Source organism: Durio zibethinus, chromosome 21 (assembly GCF_047325235.1).
Source record: "Durio zibethinus cultivar Kanyao isolate XHJ-2024 chromosome 21, ASM4732523v1, whole genome shotgun sequence".
Classification (NCBI taxonomy): Eukaryota; Viridiplantae; Streptophyta; class Magnoliopsida; order Malvales; family Malvaceae; genus Durio; species Durio zibethinus.
Window position 1 is genome coordinate 1007071 of NC_143182.1, and position 21855 is coordinate 1028925.

General features: G+C 35.6%; 6 protein-coding genes across 7 annotated transcripts; 3 read left to right on the forward strand and 3 right to left on the reverse strand.

Moving 5' to 3' along the window:
- The first annotated feature begins 922 nt into the window (after positions 1 to 922).
- LOC111305886 (tetraspanin-8-like) lies at positions 923 to 1962 on the forward strand. Its single transcript, XM_022903749.2, has 2 exons — positions 923 to 1488; positions 1581 to 1962. The coding sequence occupies exons 1-2, from the start codon at positions 979 to 981 to the stop codon at positions 1887 to 1889; spliced, it is 819 nt and encodes a 272-aa protein (XP_022759484.1). The 5' UTR covers positions 923 to 978; the 3' UTR covers positions 1890 to 1962.
- Positions 1963 to 2799: 837 nt separating this feature from the next.
- On the forward strand, positions 2800 to 6332 carry LOC111305887 (cationic amino acid transporter 9, chloroplastic-like). The gene is made up of 8 exons (XM_022903750.2): positions 2800 to 3149; positions 3240 to 3652; positions 3871 to 4047; positions 4206 to 4430; positions 4520 to 4696; positions 5169 to 5405; positions 5718 to 5807; positions 5958 to 6332. The coding sequence occupies exons 1-8, from the start codon at positions 2927 to 2929 to the stop codon at positions 6099 to 6101; spliced, it is 1686 nt and encodes a 561-aa protein (XP_022759485.1). The 5' UTR covers positions 2800 to 2926; the 3' UTR covers positions 6102 to 6332.
- A 786-nt stretch (positions 6333 to 7118) lies between these two features.
- Positions 7119 to 10047, reverse strand: LOC111304558 (phosphatidylglycerophosphate phosphatase PTPMT2-like). 2 transcript variants are annotated; one of them, XM_089749711.1, is made up of 7 exons: positions 9397 to 10047; positions 8828 to 8950; positions 8283 to 8376; positions 8114 to 8196; positions 7945 to 8034; positions 7476 to 7836; positions 7119 to 7364 (listed from the first exon to the last, which is right to left on the reverse strand). In XM_089749711.1, exons 1-6 carry the CDS (start codon positions 9595 to 9597, stop codon positions 7483 to 7485), a joined length of 945 nt encoding a protein of 314 aa, XP_089605837.1. In that variant the 5' UTR covers positions 9598 to 10047; the 3' UTR covers positions 7119 to 7364; positions 7476 to 7482. The 2 variants fall into 2 exon arrangements, with proteins under 2 accessions (XP_089605837.1, XP_089605836.1); XM_089749710.1 differs by having other exon boundaries at positions 7119 to 7836.
- A 1524-nt stretch (positions 10048 to 11571) lies between these two features.
- On the reverse strand, positions 11572 to 13734 carry LOC111304559 (cotton fiber protein). The gene has a single exon (XM_022901205.2). It carries the CDS (start codon positions 13561 to 13563, stop codon positions 11812 to 11814), a length of 1752 nt encoding a protein of 583 aa, XP_022756940.2. The 5' UTR covers positions 13564 to 13734; the 3' UTR covers positions 11572 to 11811.
- Positions 13735 to 13885: 151 nt separating this feature from the next.
- LOC111304561 (actin-related protein 2/3 complex subunit 5A) lies at positions 13886 to 15678 on the forward strand. The gene is made up of 4 exons (XM_022901207.2): positions 13886 to 14068; positions 14152 to 14224; positions 14315 to 14415; positions 15375 to 15678. Exons 1-4 carry the CDS (start codon positions 13968 to 13970, stop codon positions 15508 to 15510), a joined length of 411 nt encoding a protein of 136 aa, XP_022756942.1. The 5' UTR covers positions 13886 to 13967; the 3' UTR covers positions 15511 to 15678.
- A 1020-nt stretch (positions 15679 to 16698) lies between these two features.
- On the reverse strand, positions 16699 to 19780 carry HAT3 (homeobox-leucine zipper protein 3). Its single transcript, XM_022901206.2, has 4 exons — positions 19309 to 19780; positions 18402 to 18709; positions 18230 to 18309; positions 16699 to 17724 (listed from the first exon to the last, which is right to left on the reverse strand). Exons 1-4 carry the CDS (start codon positions 19460 to 19462, stop codon positions 17367 to 17369), a joined length of 900 nt encoding a protein of 299 aa, XP_022756941.2. The 5' UTR covers positions 19463 to 19780; the 3' UTR covers positions 16699 to 17366.
- Between the last annotated feature and the right edge of the window lie 2075 nt (positions 19781 to 21855).

A 21855-nucleotide genomic window follows, 5' to 3' on the forward strand; every position in this document is an offset into this window, starting at 1 on the left:
TAACCAATATCATTTATAGCAATAGCTATGAAGCAGAAATTCACGTTCAAAATTTATTTTTTGAGTCAAGTAATTGAGACATTAATTACAATAATTAAAAAAAAAAAGCTAACAGGAGTATGTTGTTGAACAAGGTGAAGGTACATGCTACTGACAGTCCCCCATTAATAATTTGCACGAATCCAAGTCCCCCATTAATAATTCTTTTAAGTCAATTATGTAAATAAAAATTGAAAAGTTAAGGGTAAATTATAAATTAAAAAATAGTTTATAAATAAAATTTTGTATAAAGAATTTTTTTTTAATTGACAAGAAAATATAAATTTATATTTATTATTTTTTAATTATCATCTTAAAAAATTTTATTATAAATATTAAAAATATATTTTTTAATTTAAAAATAAACTCTAAGTTCACGAATGTAAATATCGACTGAATGTTTCCAAAATTAGATATTTTATTTCCTTTCAATTTGGACCAAAAATTACCATTTTCTTGTCATTTGAACGTTAATGTTAGTTAAACCAAGCATATTGACAGCAAAATACGTGTTTTTTGCCAAAAGAAAAACAGAACAAAATGGAAATACTCACTCCACATTTGAGAACAATAAAACAGGTAATTGTTCGTAATTTCTACTACTATATTATTTTTTGAAATTTTATATTTATACACAGATGAGATAAATTAAAAATTGAAGGGACTTGATTGGAAGCACAAAAAAATCTCCCTTAAATCTCTCCTTAATCTAATTCATTTTGCCTTAAACAATGCCACGCGGCAGAAATCAAAGCCAACCGAGTCCACAAATTTCTCGCGCGCTGTACTATTCGCGAGTGTAAGCAATCACTGCATTAACTGTAAAATCCCAATCACCGGAGTTTCCATTTAAAATGAAAATCCCGCGCATATTTAAACCCACGCTCTTGTCTCCAACTTTCCTCTCATCCAAACAACAAGAAGAGCCTCAGCTTAACAATGTCGTTCCACCTCAGTAACAAACTCCTCGGAATCATCAACTTCCTAACTTTCATTTTCTCCATCCCAATCCTGGTAGCAGGGATCTGGCTGAGCAAGAGCGGCGTGAGTGACTGCGGCCTAACCGCCGACACGAACCTGATCAGGATCGGAGCCTTAATCATGATCGTCTCTCTGGCAGGCTTCATCGGCTCCTGCTATGGCGTGGGATGGCTGCTCTGGGCCTACCTCGTCATTATACTACTCTTAATCCTCAGCGGCTTGGGTTTCACCGTTTTTACATTTGTTGTGAGTCATAAAGGTTCTGGAGAAACAGTCGCAGGAAAAGGATACAAAGAATACAAGCTTGGAAATTACTCCAACTGGATTCAAACGATAGTCAACGAAACCCAGAATTGGAATAAGATCAAAACCTGTTTGGTTGATACCAAGGTTTGCACCGGTTTCAAAAACAAGTATCTCAACTATACTGTCGAAAAGTTCCACAAAGAGCGCTTGAATGCTATTCAGGTATCATATACGAACAAGTTTATACGATTTTTCTCCTATAACAGATTGAAAAAATCTAATACATATATTTTTTGTCACGTAAATTGTTACAGTCTGGTTGCTGTAAACCGTCAAACGACTGTGGATTTACGTATAGGAGTCCGATGAACCGGACAGAGGAGAAGGGAGTGTACAGTAATCCTGATTGCAAAGCCTGGGATAACGATCCGACAGTGTTGTGTTTTAACTGCAAATCTTGCAAGGCAGGGGTGGCAGATAATATGAACCGTACCTTGAAGAAGGAAGCCACTGTTAATGTCGTGTTCCTCATTCTCCTCATCATCGTGTATTGTATTGGTTGCTGTGCTTTCTGGAACAACAAGAGAGACGATGTTTATAATAATCAAGTGTGGAAGCCTTGATCAGCTTGTTTAAATTAGTTTGTGTTTAGGTTGGGTTTTAGCAGTAATTTTCTTATTTGCGTTTAATTAGGGTCAGGATTAATTAGTATAGTATTTATGCAATGTTAACATATTAATAAATAATTTTTTTTTATATTAATACGAGATTTAATTTAATTAATTCATATAATTATTTTTAAGATGATAATATCTTTTGTAACTATGTTAATATTATTTTTAAAATGTTCTTAATGTGAAGAAAGTCTCCATTATTGAGTTTTGAACAATTAATGCTTATTATCTTTTGTATTGAGCAACTAGGATTAAACATTTTGAATCTGGGTTGAGCTCTTTGCTAGCAAATGAAATTGCATTTATAAGGAATTTTCCAAATCTTTGCCACACAGTAAATAAGACTTTATTTGGATGTATTTGATTTGAAGAAAAAAAATGCTAAAATAATAGAGAATGCATTGGATTTTTCAAAATTTAAAACTACTGATACATTAAATACTAATATAAATGAAAAAAAAATGTATAGAAAACAACAGAAAATTCTACAAAAAAAGAAAAAGAAAACAATAGAAAAAGTAAACAAAATAAAGAAAAATATGTATACATTGGATTAGATGTTTTTGGAAAGACATTGATTTTTTGGAACAACTTCCTTAAAATAATTTAATTCCACGTTGACTGCTTGTTGAACTAACCATAACAAGCCTTATGGCCAAAAAAAAACTCCAATTTTGTAAAACAGGGAAACTGAAGGTGGAGATAGTAATGATTAATGAATAGTACCCAAACACTCATCCCGAAGATCCACCCACAACCAATCATAATTTGTCAAGTGTCAAAGCTAGAGGCTGGCACCAGAAAACTCAATATGAGCTGAACTTTTCTTTTTTTTATGAGCAAAAAGTTGTAAGCTATCGGCAAATGGCAATCCTGCAAACTTCTGTACCTAATCCCATCAAAATTTCTGACACTATAAGTATGATCATCTGTAACGTGACACAGAACTTTACCGCAAAAAATAAGATCTGTCCGTTTCATTACATATGGGTAGCCAACAGGAAAATGCCACCTCTTCTTGCTTCTCTCATTTCTGGTCCTCTGCTCGTAGAGCCAAAACCCTGAGCACTTCCGCCAATCGCACTCCTTCTGGCGATGGCCTCATCCGCCGCCTCGGTCTTTTCGATCTCATCATTATCGGAGTCGGCGCCTCCATAGGTGCCGGTATCTTCGTTGTCACCGGAACCGTCGCTCACGAAGCCGGCCCCGGTCCGTGCCACTTATCACCTCCTTCTGTTTTTTTGGTTCCCAGATTTCATTTCTCAATTTAATTTTTGCGCGATTTCAATTCTGTCACAGGAGTGACGATTAGTTTCATACTCGCGGGAGCGTCGTGTGTGTTGAACGCTCTTTGTTACGCGGAACTAGCTTCAAGGTTTCCGGCCGTCGTTGGAGGCGCTTACTTGTACGCGTATACGGCGTTCAATGAAATCACAGCGTTTCTTGTATTCATGCAATTGATGTTGGACTACCATATTGGGGCTGCCAGTATTGCGCGTAGCCTAGCGAGCTACGTGGCTACGCTTGTCGAGCTTAGCCCTGCTTTAAAAGGAAATATACCGCCCTGGATTGGTCACGGTGGTCAAGAACTCTTTGGAGGAGCTTTGTCTATTAATATTATGGCTCCGATTCTTCTTGCCCTTTTGACTATTGTTCTCTGTTGGGGTGTTGGAGAATCTTCTGCTGTTAATTTTTTCATGACTACAACCAAGGTACTTCCTTCGTAAGGCTTTGTTTGGTTTTTTTTTTTTTTGTATTTTTTTATAGTACTTGTGAATAATTACAAGTTAACAATTGACCTTTTTGCGTAACAACTAACAACATAATAGGAACTTTTGATAAAGTAATTAGGAAAAAGTAACAACCAAACAAGAAAGAAAAAAGGTGAAATGGGGGTAAGTGGTAACTTTTTTCCCATAATTTGTTGCAGGTTGTCATTGTTATTTTTGTCATTATAGTTGGTGCTTTCAAAGTTGATGTAGATAATTGGTCTCCTTTTGCTCCCAATGGTTATAAAGAAATATTGACGGGTGCTACTGTAGTATTCTTTGCATATGTTGGATTTGACGCGGTTGCTAATACCGCTGAAGAATCAAAGAGGCCTCAGGTATTCTTTCTTTGAGATCAATTCAAATGTCTTATGCTGCAAACTATCGTAATTTATGTTATAAACGTTTATCTTGTATTCTATTTCTAAATAGCCTTTGCATGTTATTTTATAGATACATTCTTTATATTTCCCCTGTTTTTATTTTGATATTTCAGCGGGATTTGCCAATAGGGATCTTAGGAAGTCTGTTTATATGTGTTGCATTATACATTTCTGTTTGCTTGGTGATCACTGGGATGGTACCGTACAATCTCCTTGGAGAAGATGCTCCTTTAGCTGAAGCTTTTACATCCAAGGGTTTGAAATATGTTTCTACTTTAATCAGCATTGGAGCTGTTGCTGGGCTTACAACAACCCTTTTAGTTGGTCTTTATGTCCAGGTGAACGAACTTAGATTGTCTATGTTTTTTATATGTCCTTGTTGAGTAACATGTTCCCAGTGTACATGATGGAATGTTTCTCTGAACAGTCTCGGTTATATCTTGGGCTTGGAAGAGATGGCTTACTGCCTTTGATATTTGCTAAAGTGCATCCAAAACGCCACACACCTATTCATTCTCAAATCTGGGTCGGTATTGTTGCTTCTGTTTTGGGAGGACTATTTAATGTGCATGTTCTATCACACATTCTTTCAGTTGGCTCACTGGTATGCCATTGCCTTTTTTCTATTTTGAGAAAGTCATTGCCCAAAATTTGTTTACATCATATATGGTTATTAAATTCTCCCAAAATATTTTGCCTATTCATTGAAGTTAGTGGATACCAAACATGCATGACTCACAAATTTAGAAGGCGTACTCTTCTCCATTATGTGGTGTATTTCCTATTATCATTTTTAGGCTATTAAAGTTCTGTTTTCAGCTCAGCATGGAAGCAGATATGTATCTTCAGAACTTATTACTTGCTAATAACCTATCACAGTAGAGTGCATACCTTGGTGCTTGTCACAACATGCAATAACATATAGAAGGGCATGAATTGAGTGCTATATTGGATGGTTGTGAGGTCAGAGGAAATTATCTGCATAAAATAAGTTGCTGTTTTGAAATACAGATTGCTTGAATATGTGCATGATTGCAAAGGACTCATACCTCATATTATACTTTGATTTGTTTCAGACGGGCTATTCTGTTGTTGCAGCATGTGTTGTAACTCTTCGCTGGAAAAAGAAGACAGGAAATCAAGTTTCTTCAAAATACATGTCAGCCTGGTGTGAAGGTGTCATATGCATTGTCATAGTGGCATGCTGCGGTTTTGTTACTGGAATTCTCTATCGTTTTGGAGCTTCCTTTATTTTTATGATTGTTGTGGCGGTGATAGCCATAATCGCATGTGCTGCACTTTTTTACCGTCAGGTGAGTGAATTTGTCAGTACATAATTTTGTTTTTCTACTTTTTGTTTTTTTATATGCAAGGAAAAGGGGGCCTTTTAGGTAATATTGATATGCATGGATGTTAATGAGGTTAGAGGAATGGTTTTCTGAATTAGGCTTCAAACTACATTCTGAATATGGAAAATTAGCCCTTCTGCGGCTGATATAGATTGATTTCTGTTTTGGCTATTTACAGTGTAGACATTTGCTTTCTGCTTGATCTAACATTGTCAACTGAATTTGTAAACACCTCTTAAATAAGATTTGCTGAACTTCTTAATGTTCTTTTTCCAGTCTTATTCAGATCCTCCAGGGTTCTCTTGTCCCTGGGTTCCGATTGTGCCATCTGTTTGCATCTTTTTCAACATCTTCCTGTTTGCTCAGGTATGCTTGCAAAATGCCCCTGCTACATTCCTTTGGAATTACTGCGTTGAATTTGTAAAACCAACGGATAAAGGAGTTAAAGTTCGAAGAATTTATAAACCAAAGCTGGTCATGGTTAATTAGCTTTTTCTTTTTCATTTTTGTTCACAGTTGCACCATGAAGCGTGGATCAGATTTGTCATCCTCAGCATAATATCTGTTGGTATTTATGCATTTTATGGGCAGTATCATGCTAAGCCAAATTCAGACGAGACAATTATCTGTCTTATGGCGCCCGAAGAAGAAGCACGCTAATTACATAGTTAGATTACCTATGCTCCTCGGTAGCGTCGTACTATTACATCGATCTTTGTTATAAAATTATTTGTGACTAAAAATCATAAGACCTTTATAGTTGAAATAGGTTAGTAGAAATAAATTTTCTTAGACAATCATCGGCTTCAAGCAGCAATAAACATGTCGTTTGCAGTGTATTCTTAATTTCTTATCGACCAGGTGGGTTCTACTTGAACTGCCTTTTCTGCAGCAGCACAGTAAAGTCTACTGTATGGATCATTAAGCGTCGAAAATTCATTCAGTTGACATTGAGCAGTGAAGAATTCAATTTTCTGTTTAGAATGCCATTACCGAAGCATCAAGATTTTTAATATTAATATTTTTTATTAATAAAATAATATTTCAAATCATGTCAAACTAAATTTAAATTTAAAACATCATGTCTAACATTCAATTTAAATTAAATTATGTTAACGAACTTGATAAATAGCATTACCATCATAAACTGCATTTCGAAAATTATTTTTTTTCTCTTTAAAATAGTCAATTTTTGTTAATCAATCAGTTTTTTTGTCAAATAAACACTAAAAAAATGCAAATTTTATTTTTTTATAATCATTTTCTGCAAAATAATCGAAACCTACCTAAGTTTGATTCTACATGTTCAATCAATCACTTGAATTCACCAAATATATTGAGCTCATTCCTAATATTTTTCACGATATTTTGAAAGACACAAGAACTACATTAACTTACCATCCTTGTTCCTCTTCTCTAATTCCACCTAATTCATTTTTCACAATAGCGTCCAAGTAAAAAGCAAATACCCGTGTCCGACTAAGTCTCCAAGCAATGCTCCATCGTATTTAGATGATCTTTTTCAGTAAGCTAGCCTTACAAGAGAAAAGTGGTGCTGTCATCTTACACCCAAGACTGGTTCTCAAACCACTTACCATTTGAAGTAAGGCTGTCTAACTGGATTTGCTAAGGAACAATGCAAATTGGCAAATCTGAGTACAAAGGTGTGCATGCATGTGCAGGGAGAGAAGCAAATCAATGCTTATTAAAACAACATGCCGAAGCAATGTACAAACTTGGAAGTCTTTCCCCATCTAAACAAATAAACTTGCAGTACCTTTTCATGAAATACCATGCCTACCATTGTACAAATGCTTCCTCAATCTCTATGCTTCTGGAAAGATAGGAAAACTAAACTTGCGCTCTATCTCTTCCACGACCTCTCAACTTGAGTTAAACCAGAATGAATAAACACTTCATTCCCTGTATAACCCAACCAAAAATTGAAAAAACACAAAACACAATGCACATTGGGAAACAAAAATTGAAAAGTTAATAAAAAAAATTCTCAAATTAACATTCATGATTTGATACCGGCAAATCAATAAACCCGGATGTCAATACCAAGACTGCTCAATAGCTTTCTAGATGTCTTCTGATCTGCATGGCAATGTATCCATAGGCATGAAAGTCTGCCAATAGCAGCGTGACTAGCAAACTGAAACCTGCCAGCCAGGGTTCTGTCTCCCAACATCTCTTTAGCGGACAAATCTGTGTCAAAGCTAGCATCATATCCATCAAGGTCTGACTCCGTTACAACAACTACAGAGCCATCATCAAAGGCCACTGTGTTCTGCTTTAATGGGAAAACTAGGGTTTTCTTTACTATCATGCAGCAAGAGTTTTCAGGGATTCCATTATTTTTGACCTTGTGAAGATAGTAGTCTTGAACGGCCTATGTTAACAGAATTAGATAATATGAGCCTAGGAAGAACATAAACATTCATACCACAACAAGTATCAAAAATAATCAGCCAATTCAATAAGCAACAATAGGACATACCTGCTGCTGTGCTGGTGCCAGAAGTACCCTAGGTCTGATAGATTTGACATATTCATAAGCCGCATCAGGTGTCATATGCCTATGTTCCACCTGTTATATTTAAATACAAGATAAGATTAATTCATAAAGCAGATACTAAATTAATTTTAGCTTTTTAATCAGTGCATACCAGGTAGCAGAGAACAATGGTTGTGCTGCGCCCTCGACCAGCCTTGCAGTGAACATATGTGGTCTTTCCAAGAGATGCATTCACTTCATAAAGCACAAAAATAAGTAAATGTGTTACCAGAAAAGATTCCACACAACTAACAATAAAGACAAACCCAGAAGACACATACCATGTATGAAATCTACAGCTTGGCATATATCAGCAAATGATGGAGCAAAAAGATAGTCCCTTGTAGGAATCACCAAATGATCAATGTTGTGTGCCTACCCAGTAAAAAAAATGAAAATGAATATTTGAGCTTTGAGGCATATATATGACAGAAAAATAGGTTTCTGGATAGAAAGCAACATGCAGCATTTCTAAAATTCTTTTTCATTGAAAGAAACATTGGCCTTCTTAGCATGTGCATTGGAGAGATAAAATAAATCCCGTGCAATCTGCTGTCATATCATAGCTAAAATATGCATCTAGTACCTTGAAACTAAAGATGAAAAGGTTCAACTTAAAGGGCTCCTGCTTCCACATCTGAAATTCCCACTAACTAAAACATAGCTCACAATATGTAACTTTTCAAAGCCACGTAGATATATTTTCAATGAAACCACTATTATCTAAATTTTATGATTATTTATTTCAACAGATATTATATTCCGTTCTACAGAATCAGTGTAGATGCTAACAACATAACATTAAAACTGCAAGGACCATACTCACATGATATAGTGATGTTGGGACCAAAGTCTCGTATGGTTCATTTAAGGTCACAACCCCAGAGACACCAAGATCCTTCAAGCGGGGAACATCAGCAGGGAAAGGCACAGCACCTAAGAAAATAAACTGAAACCAAGGCAAAGTGAACTAAAGAAAAAGATTAAAACAAATAACCATAAATCAATTTGAACAATAGCATGCATCATCAGCATTATTAACAATCAAGTGAAGTTTCATTCTATCCATGGGAGGTGGCAAAACAAACAACTGGGATTCCAGGAAAACTAAGCTGAAATTCAAGTTTAGACAGTAAGATTATATAGACATTGAAGCATGTCCAGTTAATAGACAATAAAACATCAAAATGATGACTGGATCTAAAATTGAAAAAGATATCAACGGAATTACAACAAAAACAGATCATTAGGATAATTCATTATATTGGAACAAAAATATCACCTTTACAATTCATAGTTTTGAGGCATAATTCATTATATTAATAAGTCAAATTCTATCATCAAAGGGAAAACATAGCAGCAAAAGCCAATTGCATAAAACAGTTAGTATTACACCTCATCAACTCTATCCCACCACCTAAACTCTGACTGAATCTTGTTCCTGAGAACATTGTACAACAAAGTTGGATAAAAAAGAGCACGTGCACCAGCTCCCACCAAAACCCTTTTTGCATCCCAAACAATCAAGCTCTCTCCACACAATTGACTCTGATCTTGATCCTGTTGCTCCCCTTCCTTCAATTCTTCAATATACATCTCTTATTTCTCTTAATTAATTCACCAAAACACACACATCAAAGGGAAAAAAAAAATACCCTTTAAAAGGAACTCAAATTAAAATCTTAATTACCCAGAACTGGAGTCTACAACAAGAAAAATATAGAAATCAACGAAAAACAAGAATGCCCATCAACTAAAACAGATGAAGACTGAAATCGGACAACAAAAGTTAAGAGCTTGAGGCCAAATATGACAATGAAAAGCTGATAACATGTTTGACCTGGAAACATGCATGATCTAAATGAAAATTATGATAAAAGAAATTTTTAAAAAAAGGATAAAACTTTGGAGGGGAAGTAAAGAAAAGAAATCAGAGATCCGAAGAATGATAACAGAACCCGAAAACAAAGGATTTAAAACTTAAAAGCTTTAATTTTGGCCCTTTCCTTGCAGAGTCAGTTTCTCTTTTTTTGTTCTCGCTTTCCCTTTCTTCAACAAACTCTGGAAAATGAAACCTACAGGGTGTCCGTTTTCTAAAACGACGACGTTAATAAGATTCGTCTTATTATTATGTAAATAAGCTCGTGAACCAATAGTAAAATGTATTTTTAATTTAGTAATAATTGGATTGGTTACAAAATAGGCTACCAAAATGTAAATATTATGTAGTGCATAAAAAAAAGTTTCTTTTTTATATATTGATAATATAAAATTTTAATTTTATAAAGGGCTGATATATGTTTATTTTTTATTATTTTTAAGAGATATGTATGATTCTATTAAATTGTAAATTTGTAATAATTTTTTTAAAGAAAATGAGATTTTTGGTAGGTTATGTTATAACTTTTTTGTTTTCAAAAGATTTTGTATAACCAAAATCTATTTTGCATGTTTCATGCTTATACTATTTTTTTTATTTTCCTTTTATAAACATTAAATGCATGAGACGAGTCAAATAATTAGTATTTTTTTGTAATAAAATAAAAAGCACATATAATATTATAATTTGTAGTAGTACTTTTTTTTTTATTATTTCAAGTTGTCCTTTGTTATCTTTATATTTTATTCTTGACGGAGCTTATTATTCAAAGCGAATATTAATTTTCTACAATTTTGTGTCAAAGAACAATAAAAGTCGAGCAATTACCAAATTGGTAGTTGGTTTGAATTTATTTATATTTTGGTGATGGTTGGCATGAATTTATAACACATTCTTGGTAAAAACAAATTTAATATGCATTGATGTTGGCGGTCATCTATTTTCATTGATTTTCAGTAGAATGGTACCCATCAAACATGGCGTGGCATGGACTGACCTTAAACAGAATAATTATACTGTTTCACACTTCACACTTCACACAGAGCCAAATAGCTGTCTTCAAAAAAAAAAAAAAGGAAAAATCCGAACTGTGGGGCAAAAATATTGTCAGAATTCAGAGCAATGAGGCCAAAAGATTTGTGTCCATAAGATTTTGACAAGGGCTGGAGCCTTGAAAGTTGAAACATTCAAATAAAAAAGAAAGATTCTGGTTAGGGTAAATGGTGGCTTTTTCAGTTCACCCTCTCTTTCAGCTGAATGATTTGGTGATATCACGGGTCTGCCATGCATGCTCTCTGCATGTAGATGGAGAGGCCTTTCACATTCACCAGTAGGAAGAATCAACTCATAACTGCCACCAATTGTTTCAACTCAGAAAGATTTAGTCATTTAAACAGACGAAGATTTTCTAAGTTGGAAGAAGATGCAAATCCAAGATCATGTGGTTTTTCAACCAGAATAAACTGTCTTTTTTTCTGCTACTTGTTTGCAAATTCAACTCCGTTTGAAAAGTTAACAAGCGAATTCTAAGTGAAAGACATATCTCAAAAGCTAACCCCATAATTCTTATTTCTTAACCACAAAATCACAGATCTCACTTCTCAGGCATATTGATTGAGACATGTGTATGGCTGTATCATCAATCTCACACCATTCCATATATCAAAGGAAACATCAAAAGGCTGATGAAGTAAAAGTCAATGAATGATCCAGCTTTCGAATGAATTATCCAAAACATAGTCAATATTGAATATGGTTCTGCAGTAACTTGATTCTAGTAGTAATAAAAATAAAAAAAGTCCTATTTTCAACTATATATGTAATGTAGACATGATAGAATGACAAATAAATAGGGAGGTCACACACCAGGACTATGAGGATGAAGAATCCTCCATTAGTGATTACCCTTTTGTTAGACACTCCAGCTACTTTCACCTGAAAAAGTTACTAGCGATGTTGATCCCTCTTGGTGTATCAATTGATGTTGTTCTCTGAAGCCTAATCTGCTCTCTGAACTTGGCTATGAACTCACCTGCCTTTCTATCAACCTCATAAGTATCACTTCCTGCTACACTGAAAGTTCCAGCCATGGTTTCTTCATCTGAACTTACATGAAAATCCCCATTCTCTCTCTCCGAGTCTTCTCCAGACTCTTCAGCGGAATTCTCCAAACACTCTTGTTTTTCTCTGTTCTGGTTTTTAGGGGATGTTGGCTTTGGCATATAAGAGTCACTTCCAAGATTCTGCCCATTGAACCCAACTGAGAGATTATTGTGTCCTTCAATTTTTGGTTCACTTTCACCCGCATCAGCCTCTTCAATTTCATCAGATCGCATTGGCAACTTTCCCTTTGTATGAATTTCCTGCCTCTCTCCAGCATCACTTGCCCCTACGGTATTGCCACTAGCTCCAATAGTCCTAAACGTCCGAACAGACTTTCCTCTTGAGGAAGCCTTAGAGGGAGCCATAGGTTTTGCATCAAATTTCAAGGAACCTGAAATCCACTCTGTACTACTTGACGAATCATCCTTTTTGCTGTCACAGAATTCCTTCAATTCATCCTCAAAGCATTTCCTTGCATAGGTCCCCAACATGGAGCCATCACTATACTGCCGAGATTGTGATGCATTCACTGTAGCTTTACTGTTCATTGGATTTGGTATCGACGGTGAAATAGGAGGAAAAGACTGGCGGGGACTCCTTTCCTTCACCAATCCACTCACTTTGGACTTTGGTGATTCTGAAGAATTGGAATGTGAAGGAGACAGGCTACTCGGTGAATGTGACTGTGAACTAACTTGGGAAGAGAATGAAACCGTGGATCTTAAAGAGCGAGATTTGATTGATTCAAATTGAGTTTCATCAACTGAGAGAGGCCTAAAATGAGAAGGGCGAGTGGGACTACCATGAACTCTCTCACTCATCTTTCTAGATCTCGAACGCCAAGGAATCGGGGAACCTAAAACATCACTCTGATTAAACTTCCCCTCCAAATTTTCAGAACCTAAATCACCAAACCTCCCACTTCTACTCTTATCAGAGCTATCACTTGAACCAGAAGACTCATTTGATCCGTTGCCAAATTCCGGACTACCCCGACTTCCAACCCTGGATTTTAAACTCCTAACAGGCAACCCCAGAGGCTTATAATCTATAAACGAACCCGATTCACCATACTTTTCAAGACCACTATTTGGTTGAGCCAACACAACCATGGGTTCCCCTTGAAAATGCTTAGAACTCCAAGCTTGAACAACATTTTCCTCATAAGAGTTTTCAAAGCTACCACTTTTAACATTAAAAGATTCAGCTTTACCCTGTCCACTATAGTACATTGAATGATCAAAACCATCTTCAAAAAAGGACGAAACATGGAACATTCCAGAAACATGTGACTGAGAATCATCAAGGTTACCATTATCAACATTTCTACGACCAAACAAGCCATAAGAAACAGCAATGCCAATGAACAAAAGATGAAGGAGTTCCCAAAACTTGTTGAGTATTGTTTGGTTGATGAAATCTGGAGCTTGGGAAGGAAACAACGGGATGGCAATAAGAAAGAAAGTAAAAAACAACAACTTACCAACAAAGCGCGTGTAGTTATTACTATTGTTGTTTCTGTGTATGCCATTAACCCTCGTGAAGGGTCTGGCTGTAAAGGGAGGATATGAATCTGCCATTGATGAGGGACAAATGTAATGTACCGTTTGTTGGGTTTTTTTCTTCTTTTTGGGGAGTGAAGAATGGGGAAAAAACAGAAGATAAAAACAACACTGATTGATTGAAGAAAGGAAGACTTTGAAACCAAGGAAAATAGTTTGGTCACAAAGAGAGTAAAGTTGGATAGAGAGGGAGCAGATTTCAAAAGTATGATTATTGTAATAATTGTCATGATTGTGGAATTAAATGACCAAACTGACCTTCCACAAAGACGTTGCATTGTTGGTCCGTGAATGGTGGGAAAAGTAATAACGGTTACCCCTTTTGGGTCAAAGGCCAAAACGGCGCCGTATGGGAAGGGAAAACCATTTCCGGGAATATTGAGTTTGGCAGGCTTTGGATCAGAGGAGTGAGTGAATTAGCGATGATGGCAGGGGCAGAGAAATTTGTGGAAGCTGATAATGCAGAGGCTATAATAACAAGAATCGAGCACAAATCTAGGAAGATTGAGAGCTTACTTAAACAGTAAGAATTTCTAATCGAATCAAATCTCATTTAAAAAAAAAAAGAAACCCTAATTAAGCAGGATTGATTTGTTGCTATCTCAGGAATAAACCCGTTGAAGCTCTTAAAACTGCGCTCGAGGGATCTCCTCCAATGACACGTGACGAACGATGCAAGGTTTCGAACCCAAAAAAAAGTTCAATTTCTTTTTATTTAATTATATAAAAAAATCAAACTTTTTTGGTTTTTGGATTTGGGCATTTGCAGTCGGCGAATTGGATAGTTGTGCATAGAGCACTAATGGCTATAAAAGATGTTGAAGGAATGTTCTCTTCTTTGGATCCTGAGTACTATGATATTCTTATGAAGTGAGTCTTTCTTTTCTTTTCTTTTCTTTTTTTGTTATCTTTCTTTGCGGTTTATTTTCCTTATTTTGATTGAATTGTATCTCAGAATTAGGAATTGAAAGTTAGGGTATGTTTGTTTTATTCCCAATTATGTATATGGGATTTATGATCTCTGCCAAAAAGATTATTTTCTATTCCCTGCTTGTAGCCTTGTGTCACTGCCATTCTTATTGCTGATGATCATATGAGTCCAATTTCATTTCCGTTATAGCTTTCTCAATTTTCTAGCTGAATTTCCAGATTTTTCATAGTTGGTGCTGGCGATATGGTTTTAGGCTTTTACTAATTATATTGATAACCCCAAAGTTATGGGATATAAGGCTTAGTTTGTTGTTGTTGTTGTTGTACTAATTATACTGATAAGAAGTTTGATAGTAAACCATGTTACTTGGTTTTTAAGAATTGGAAAGTGTATTGGGTTTTAAACCCTTCTTTCTGTTGGAGTTTGGTCTTTGTTGCAAACTCGGAGTGTGACAAGAAATCTCAATTTGACTGGAATATAAGGAGCTGTTAAGGTTGAAAAACAATCTGATTTGAGTTATGCAGGCTATTTTTAATGACTTTTTGAGCATTGAAGGTCTCTTTTATGCTTTCTTAGAGGAGCATTGGAGATAGGTTTTATTGGATTACTGAGAACTAATCATATTCGCTAGCGAATAATGGCAAAGGAATATCTAGAAGTACCTGCAGCTGATGACTTTTACAAAACTTTATCTGATAGTTTTTTTTAGAATGACCAAATAGAATATGGTTAGAATGTGAATCATTTACCAGGTTGTTAAGTCTCACTGCTTAATATTGCCTAATGAAATGTTATAGCTCTGGGGAAACAATTGCTTTCATGACAAGCACATGGTCTGTATTTTGTGCATTTGATATTGCAAATGAATAACAAGTGATGATTGTTATGTTTTTTCCAGGTACTTGTATAGAGGATTGTCAACTGGAGATCGCCCCACATGCGATCAATGCCTTAGGATCCATGAGAAGCTGACAGAGAGAGCTGGTTTGGGATGCATACTTCGTTCCCTTGCAGACACTGTGAATACAGTTTGACTCTAATTGGCCCTTCCCTTTGAAAAATATGTATTCTAGAAATGTCTGGCATTTTCCCTTAATTACTCCAGAAGTCTGCAATTATAAAATCTTTGTTGAACAGAAATATGCTAAATGTTTTCAAGTGTTGTTCTTAATCATTTAAGTGCTTCAGAAGTTTTTCTGTGAGAGCTTTTTCCGCTGATTCATATTTCCTCAAGGACTTACTTTTTTATGCTTGGAATAGCCGTTGCAAACCTGTTGCAAAAGGTTACACTTTTTGTCAGGGGCTACAGTAACCCTTGAAATCAAAGTAAAAACAGTGAGGTATCCTATCATTTCAATTTTGAACAAACTGAAGATTAGATACAGCGGTCACACGGGCTAGTCTCATATCTGGCTTTTCTACTAGGGGTAATTAATCGTCTTACCCCTTTAACATAACAAGCTTGTTACTTATTTGATTGCTAGGAAATTGCAAGAGGAGAGAGATTGAGATACGACCAAAAGACTTAAAGTTTAGACTTTAGAGGTCTGTTACTGATATATCCTTGGCATGAGCATATTTTCTGTTTAATCTAAGTGTCCTGTTTCTTATTTTGTTTTTCATTTGGTTATATTTGTTTGTTTCTTGCTTGTTCGTGTTCACTATGGATATCTTTTTGGCATGCTTAATGTCCTCAACATAGCTGACCATCAACCAAAAACGTACCTAGAACTTAATAAAGCCTAATTTGAGGTTTAGCTGACGCAATAGAGTCGAGGCTTATATCTAGAACTTAATTGTTGTTTTGTGTGAATGACAAGGACAAAAGTAGCTGCTCATTGTTGAAATTGAGTGCATTATTGAGGACTTCGTTCCAAAAGCAGTTATTAGCTCATTGAATGCTTTTCAACTTGTCGATTATGAACTTGATAATCATCATCAAGTGCAACCAATCCTCACAGGATCCCCAATCCTGAAAATAAAAATTGTAAATTGGAAAAGAAAGTCGAGTCATGAATTATAGCTATTTGCCTATTGGAAGCTTTAGCTGCCAAACTGCGGTTATTCTATTTTACTTTTGGGCTTAAAGTAGTACCTCTGAGCTGATCATTTGTGGCTAAGAGCTGTTGGCTCGGCTGGTCATCCGTATACTTCGGCATCCTAAAGGATTAGGCCATAACAATTTAATGCAATAGGTTTGGTAAAGACTAAAGAAAAGGAAAAAAACAAATGGGTAAAAGCAAGCTAAACAAAGAAAAAACATTAACAATGAAAGACCAATGTTACCATTTGGTTTCCGATCAAAGCTAAATGATGTTTGATGTTGATGGCATACTTTTCCCAGAAACTGTTCAAGGGATGCAGTTATATGATAAAAAAATCATTTTAGGAATTTGTTAGATTTGCTGTGTCCTTCAAGGTTAAGTTAGCCAAAACATGCTGTCCTTGTTGCCAAGGGTTTGAAGGAATCGTAGACAGCAACTGGAATCTGATCAAAGTATAATTGGACAACCATTCACATGGAAAAAGCTACCAAAAGTCATAAAGGTTGAAACAAAGTCATCTTTCCATACAGTTATTATTCCTTCATTAGAATCAGTAGATGTTGTACCCCTTCGGCCAAGCTTTCATTTCTACTTCACTTTGCCCCCAACAGATCACAACAATGTAACCGAAAGGGATTCAGATTCTTCCGTTATATTTTCCTTGTCTTCCTGCTTGCTATTTTTTATAAACAGAAATTTCTGTCACTACTCCACCCTTTACAAGCCCGTTCTCTAGTCCAAAAGGAAACATGGCTTTTAAAAAAAAATCGGTCTCCTAAACAGTCATTGATTGTATATCTCCTCCCAAAAATATTCTCCCAATTCAGAAAACATAATTATATTGCTTATGATCTAGATGCAGGGGCATTGAAGGGTCGAAGACTGATTGGCATGGCGGCCCAGGGACTAACAGGCGCTGGCCGTTGATGGCTGGGACTCATCTGGCGACGATTTGGAACTGTTGAAGTAGGGGTGGAAGAAGCTGCTGCAGCAGAGGATGATGAGGAAGAAACCGCCACACGTTCACAAGAAGGGCACATGGTGAGGGTTGTAGGAGGGTTCATGTGCATGTAAAGCTGTGGGGAGAGTTTTAATGCTCTAAGCTCTTGCACTTCCTTCTGCAGCCTCCTGTTCTCCTCTGTTAGATTCTCGCAACATCTCTTCAGATACTCACAGTCAACTTCCGTCTGCTTCAACTTTGTCCTGCACCAATTCAACTCCACAAATTGAGATTTTCCTTGCTTAAACAAGTTTTCCTTTTTTTCATTTAATGAGTAACGCACTTGCATGAACAAATCTTCAGTTCCTGGAGCTGCTATAAACCCGAGCAGCTACTGAATCTAAAGATTTGACATCAGGTTAATAGGCTGACACTTTTAACTCAATAGGGATTTTTTTTTTCTCTTATAAATCTAAAATCCAAATCCAATTTAAAGCAAACTTAACAAGATGAACAGCCTTACTAAAAGTTTAAAAACCGAACCCTTAAAGATACTTATTAATCACTTTGCCTCAAAAACCAAGAGAGGAGTTAAAACATGAAACTGTGAAAGCAACCACACAATCCCTCGAAATCTTCTTTAGCCGAAAGGGACAACTCTATCCTTATCAAGGAGACATTAATAAGGGGTGTTTAAAACTCGAAATACTTAATTGCTCTTTTATTAAATCCCAAAAATACCCTTGACAAACTTTAAAAATATCTCACCTTGCCCTTCTGTTCTGGAACCAGACCTCCACTTGCCTAGGCCTCAGATTCAATCGCTTTGCCAATGCCAACTTTTGCTTCTGTAGATAAACACGAAACCAACATTTTACATCAACATCAAATTCTAAAACTACCCTTACAAAGCCAATGAAATAACTGATATGCCACTAACCGGATTAAGAGTGCTATGTTCCTTGAAGGTTTCTTCAAGCACCAAGGACTGTTCCTTTGAAAGCCTAAGCTTCTTCCTTGAGGCATCGCCAGCAGCACCGCCATCTTCATCATCACTGGCACGGGAACAAGACTCTCTCTCAGCCTCAGTTTCATCACCCACAGGGTCTCTCTCATTTCTCTTTCCACTTATGCTAGAAATGGTGCTGTTGGGCGAAGAGACCCCACCTTCCTCCTCGCAATCAGCCGTTGCCGGTGCCCGGTTCACATCAATTCCTCGAAGAAAAGATCTTGTATCCAAGTGTCGACCTGCATGCATATTGTGAATCACAAAACTCATTTCATCAACCTGATCAAGTTAACTCCATTTAAATGGCAGCTTCGTAATTAAAAGAAAGCCGATGGCTCTTTGTGAATATTGTGTTACTTATGAAACAAGTTACTAGAAAAATGTGACATGACAAACCCAATAGGCAATGTAACGCTATTGTTTGCAATTTCAAGTTTACTGACCAATTCTTTAGCCTTCTTTCTTTGCAGTTTACCAAATATTGAAGTCTTAAGATTATTTTAAAACTCCAAAAAGAAGTAAAGAAATCACCGCGGTAAATGTAAGGGATTTGCAATCTAAAGATAGAAAAAGATGAAAAAAAATCAGATCTGAATGTAAAATAGTACCGATTTTCTTCTAGGTTTGAGATTTTATGTTACTAAAAAGTAGGAAAAGTATACAAAGTTGGTCCTAAAGACAGGAGTGAAACATGACAACCCCGTATACTGGTGCAGGAAAAGAGAAGTATACAAATTTGGCAATTAGGAAATCAGCCTAGAACACATTGTATTCTTCAAATTTAACCATTTGTATTCCCAAAGCAAAAAACAAAGGAGTAAAAGGGACAAGAACATACCAGAAGACTGAAACAGCTCATTCCAAGTGTTCTTCTGCTGATGATTTTGCATGCGGGGTGAAGCTAAAGGCATGAGATTTAACTTCAAAGAAGACTGATTCTGAGCACATCCCAAGCTCAGACTCAACCCCAAACCATCATCTTTATCAGCCATTTCTTTTTCTTCTTTGTCTTTCTCTCTCTTTTCTTTCAAAACCAACAAAAAACTCTCACTTTCCAAAGTAAAACCAACTAAAGTTTTCAACTTTTCTCCTTCTTTCTGGGTTTTCTCCCTGGTGTGTTTGGATTCTGAGAAAAAGAAAGCAAAAGGGAAGAAAAGAAGAGTAGAAAATGGCTTGAGCTTCCGCAGCCAGAGGTGTCTAACAGCCTTTTGCTTTTGGTGCAGCAGTACAGCGAGAGGATGGGACTATATATAGAGATATAACAGAGCCAGAGAAAGAGACAGATTGGTGTAGATTCAATCATGACTTATGTCAGTGACCTATTGGCGCAATCATGGCTTTATGGTTTTTTGCTTGGCTTAGTTTTCAATTGCATGACTTAACTCAACCCTAGTTTAATTCTCCTTTTAACCATGATTCAGTTTTAACCGTGGTTTCAGAAAGTAAGTAACTTGTAACTGAGATCTTTATTAATGTTAAGTCCTTTTAACCGCGGTTAGGTCTTGTCTGGGGAGTTTTTTTTTTAACTTCGCTTAAAAGCGGCTTTCTCGCTCGTTGACCGTTGACTAATAGGACAGCATAAGCTGCTACAACTCCACAAGCTGTAGCCACGCGCTTTGAAAATCATCAGATCATGATAGTTATCATGTGCAGAGCAATCTCCTTCGCTCCCTCTCCCATATGGGGCCCATAAGCTGTCCATTGTTGGGCCCATGCGTAGCTTTTTGCCAGCATGCCAACATCAAAATCACGAGGGCAATGAATGCGTGGGGGCCCCGTGTTGTCTGAAGGCGAGTGAAGGCGCGTGCGTTGATTTGGTACTGGGCGCAATGGGATTATGGTAATGGAAGGAGATTTGGTTTGTGTATTGAAGGATGGGAGGTTACGGACTCGGGAAGCAAATAGGTTTCAGTTTCAGGGGAAACTGCATGGGGAGTTACCTGCGAAGGAAACCATGCAAATGCAATTGCCATTTACACTTCAACTCAAATTATTAATGCTCCATTAATACACTTAAATTTTACTTTTTTTTTGGTTTTATAGGTTTGAATGAGTTATGACTCCAAAACTCATAATTTAAGCATTCAATTTGTTAATAATTACTAATAACAAATGTTTTCTTTATATTTAGATAATTAATTTTAAATACTAAAATTAAGTATATAATATTTTAAAAATAAATCACATGATTGTTGATCACAAATAATAAACGCTACATTTGCTTAATTCAATTTTAATTAATATAAATGTAAATTTTGTTGAAAGATATATAATTTATTAGTAAAATGTTAAGTAAATAGGATTTGGCTTTTGGCAAATTTAAATAAAAAAAATTAAGTTATTATTATTAAATCTTTCAATGGGTTAAATTTCCAAATTATACGCTAATTTACAAGGCACCAGCTCCTCCCAATTTGTAAAAAATGAGCAGCACAAAACTATACTCGAGTACTTATAATATCTACCAACTAACAAGGCCAAATTGGGTAAAACTCCATGAATAGTTTTGTACTTTTTTACCCTAGTTTCAAGTTTTGTTTTCAAAATTAGAGAAGTCAAAAAAATTTAAAATTGACGGATTTCGATTCGATTCGATCTTTTAAATTTTTTTTTTGGTTGAAAATTGGATATCAGGTTGGGTAGTATAAAAGAAATTCGAGCTCAAATTTTAGACAAATACGACTTTACCTAACCCAATGTATATATAAATTATTTTTTTAATTTTATATTTATTTATATTTAAAATAATATTTTATTAATTTAAGATCGAATTAGATACAATTTTATATAATATTAAATCATATTAAGTTCGAATATTAAAATAATAAAAGTTTTATATGATTGATTCAAAATTTATATATTTAATGTCAGATCAAATTCGAAACAAATAAAAACTCTTTTCAATTTGATCCGTTGTCATTACTATTCAAAAGTCTTCCTGGAGTGAAATAAGAAGGTCTATATAATAATAATAATAATAAGAAAATGCAATATTATATACTGTTATATGCTATAGAAATACATGTCAAATTCAATAATTTAATATTAATTCTGAAAATAAGTTTATATCCGAAACTGAACTTTTCTCATATATATAGGGAAAAATGTTATAAGAAGATTCTAATCTATCATTAAATCTTAAAATTCGAGAGATTAAATAATCCAGATTCTTTAACAATAAGTAATTAAAGTGGCCAGCTCTTGGGGAAATTAGAGCCATATGGAGCTGACACAATCATAGCCATATTCATTCATGTCTGTGAAAAACATTCTTTGGTGGGGACTGGAGGACCAACTGACCAAATAATGAGACGATGAGGTCCTTGAGAGTAGAGTATACTTTTACCAAAACACCTTTTTTTTAATGAAGATTTAATTAATTAAT

Excerpts from the sequence above, each read along its gene's own strand:
- LOC111305886 (XM_022903749.2), top strand. The coding sequence starts at position 979 with ATGTCGTTCCACCTCAGTAACAAACTCCTCGGAATCATCAACTTCCTA. Across the intron at positions 1,489-1,580 it reads AGCGCTTGAATGCTATTCAG|TCTGGTTGCTGTAAACCGTC; the intron begins GTATCATATACG and ends AAATTGTTACAG.
- LOC111305887 (XM_022903750.2), top strand. The coding sequence starts at position 2,927 with ATGGGTAGCCAACAGGAAAATGCCACCTCTTCTTGCTTCTCTCATTTC. Across the intron at positions 4,431-4,519 it reads TAGTTGGTCTTTATGTCCAG|TCTCGGTTATATCTTGGGCT; the intron begins GTGAACGAACTT and ends TTCTCTGAACAG. Across the intron at positions 4,697-5,168 it reads TTCTTTCAGTTGGCTCACTG|ACGGGCTATTCTGTTGTTGC; the intron begins GTATGCCATTGC and ends GATTTGTTTCAG.
- LOC111304558 (XM_089749711.1), bottom strand. The coding sequence starts at position 9,597 with ATGTATATTGAAGAATTGAAGGAAGGGGAGCAACAGGATCAAGATCAG. Across the intron at positions 8,951-9,396 it reads GGTGGGATAGAGTTGATGAG|TTTATTTTCTTAGGTGCTGT; the intron begins GTGTAATACTAA and ends CCTTGGTTTCAG. Across the intron at positions 8,035-8,113 it reads CCATTGTTCTCTGCTACCTG|GTGGAACATAGGCATATGAC; the intron begins GTATGCACTGAT and ends TAAATATAACAG.
- LOC111304559 (XM_022901205.2), bottom strand. The coding sequence starts at position 13,563 with ATGGCAGATTCATATCCTCCCTTTACAGCCAGACCCTTCACGAGGGTT.
- LOC111304561 (XM_022901207.2), top strand. The coding sequence starts at position 13,968 with ATGATGGCAGGGGCAGAGAAATTTGTGGAAGCTGATAATGCAGAGGCT. Across the intron at positions 14,225-14,314 it reads CACGTGACGAACGATGCAAG|TCGGCGAATTGGATAGTTGT; the intron begins GTTTCGAACCCA and ends GGGCATTTGCAG. Across the intron at positions 14,416-15,374 it reads TACTATGATATTCTTATGAA|GTACTTGTATAGAGGATTGT; the intron begins GTGAGTCTTTCT and ends TGTTTTTTCCAG.
- HAT3 (XM_022901206.2), bottom strand. The coding sequence starts at position 19,462 with ATGGCTGATAAAGATGATGGTTTGGGGTTGAGTCTGAGCTTGGGATGT. Across the intron at positions 18,310-18,401 it reads AACATAGCACTCTTAATCCG|AAGCAAAAGTTGGCATTGGC; the intron begins GTTAGTGGCATA and ends GTTTATCTACAG. Across the intron at positions 17,725-18,229 it reads TTCCAGAACAGAAGGGCAAG|GACAAAGTTGAAGCAGACGG; the intron begins GTGAGATATTTT and ends GAATTGGTGCAG.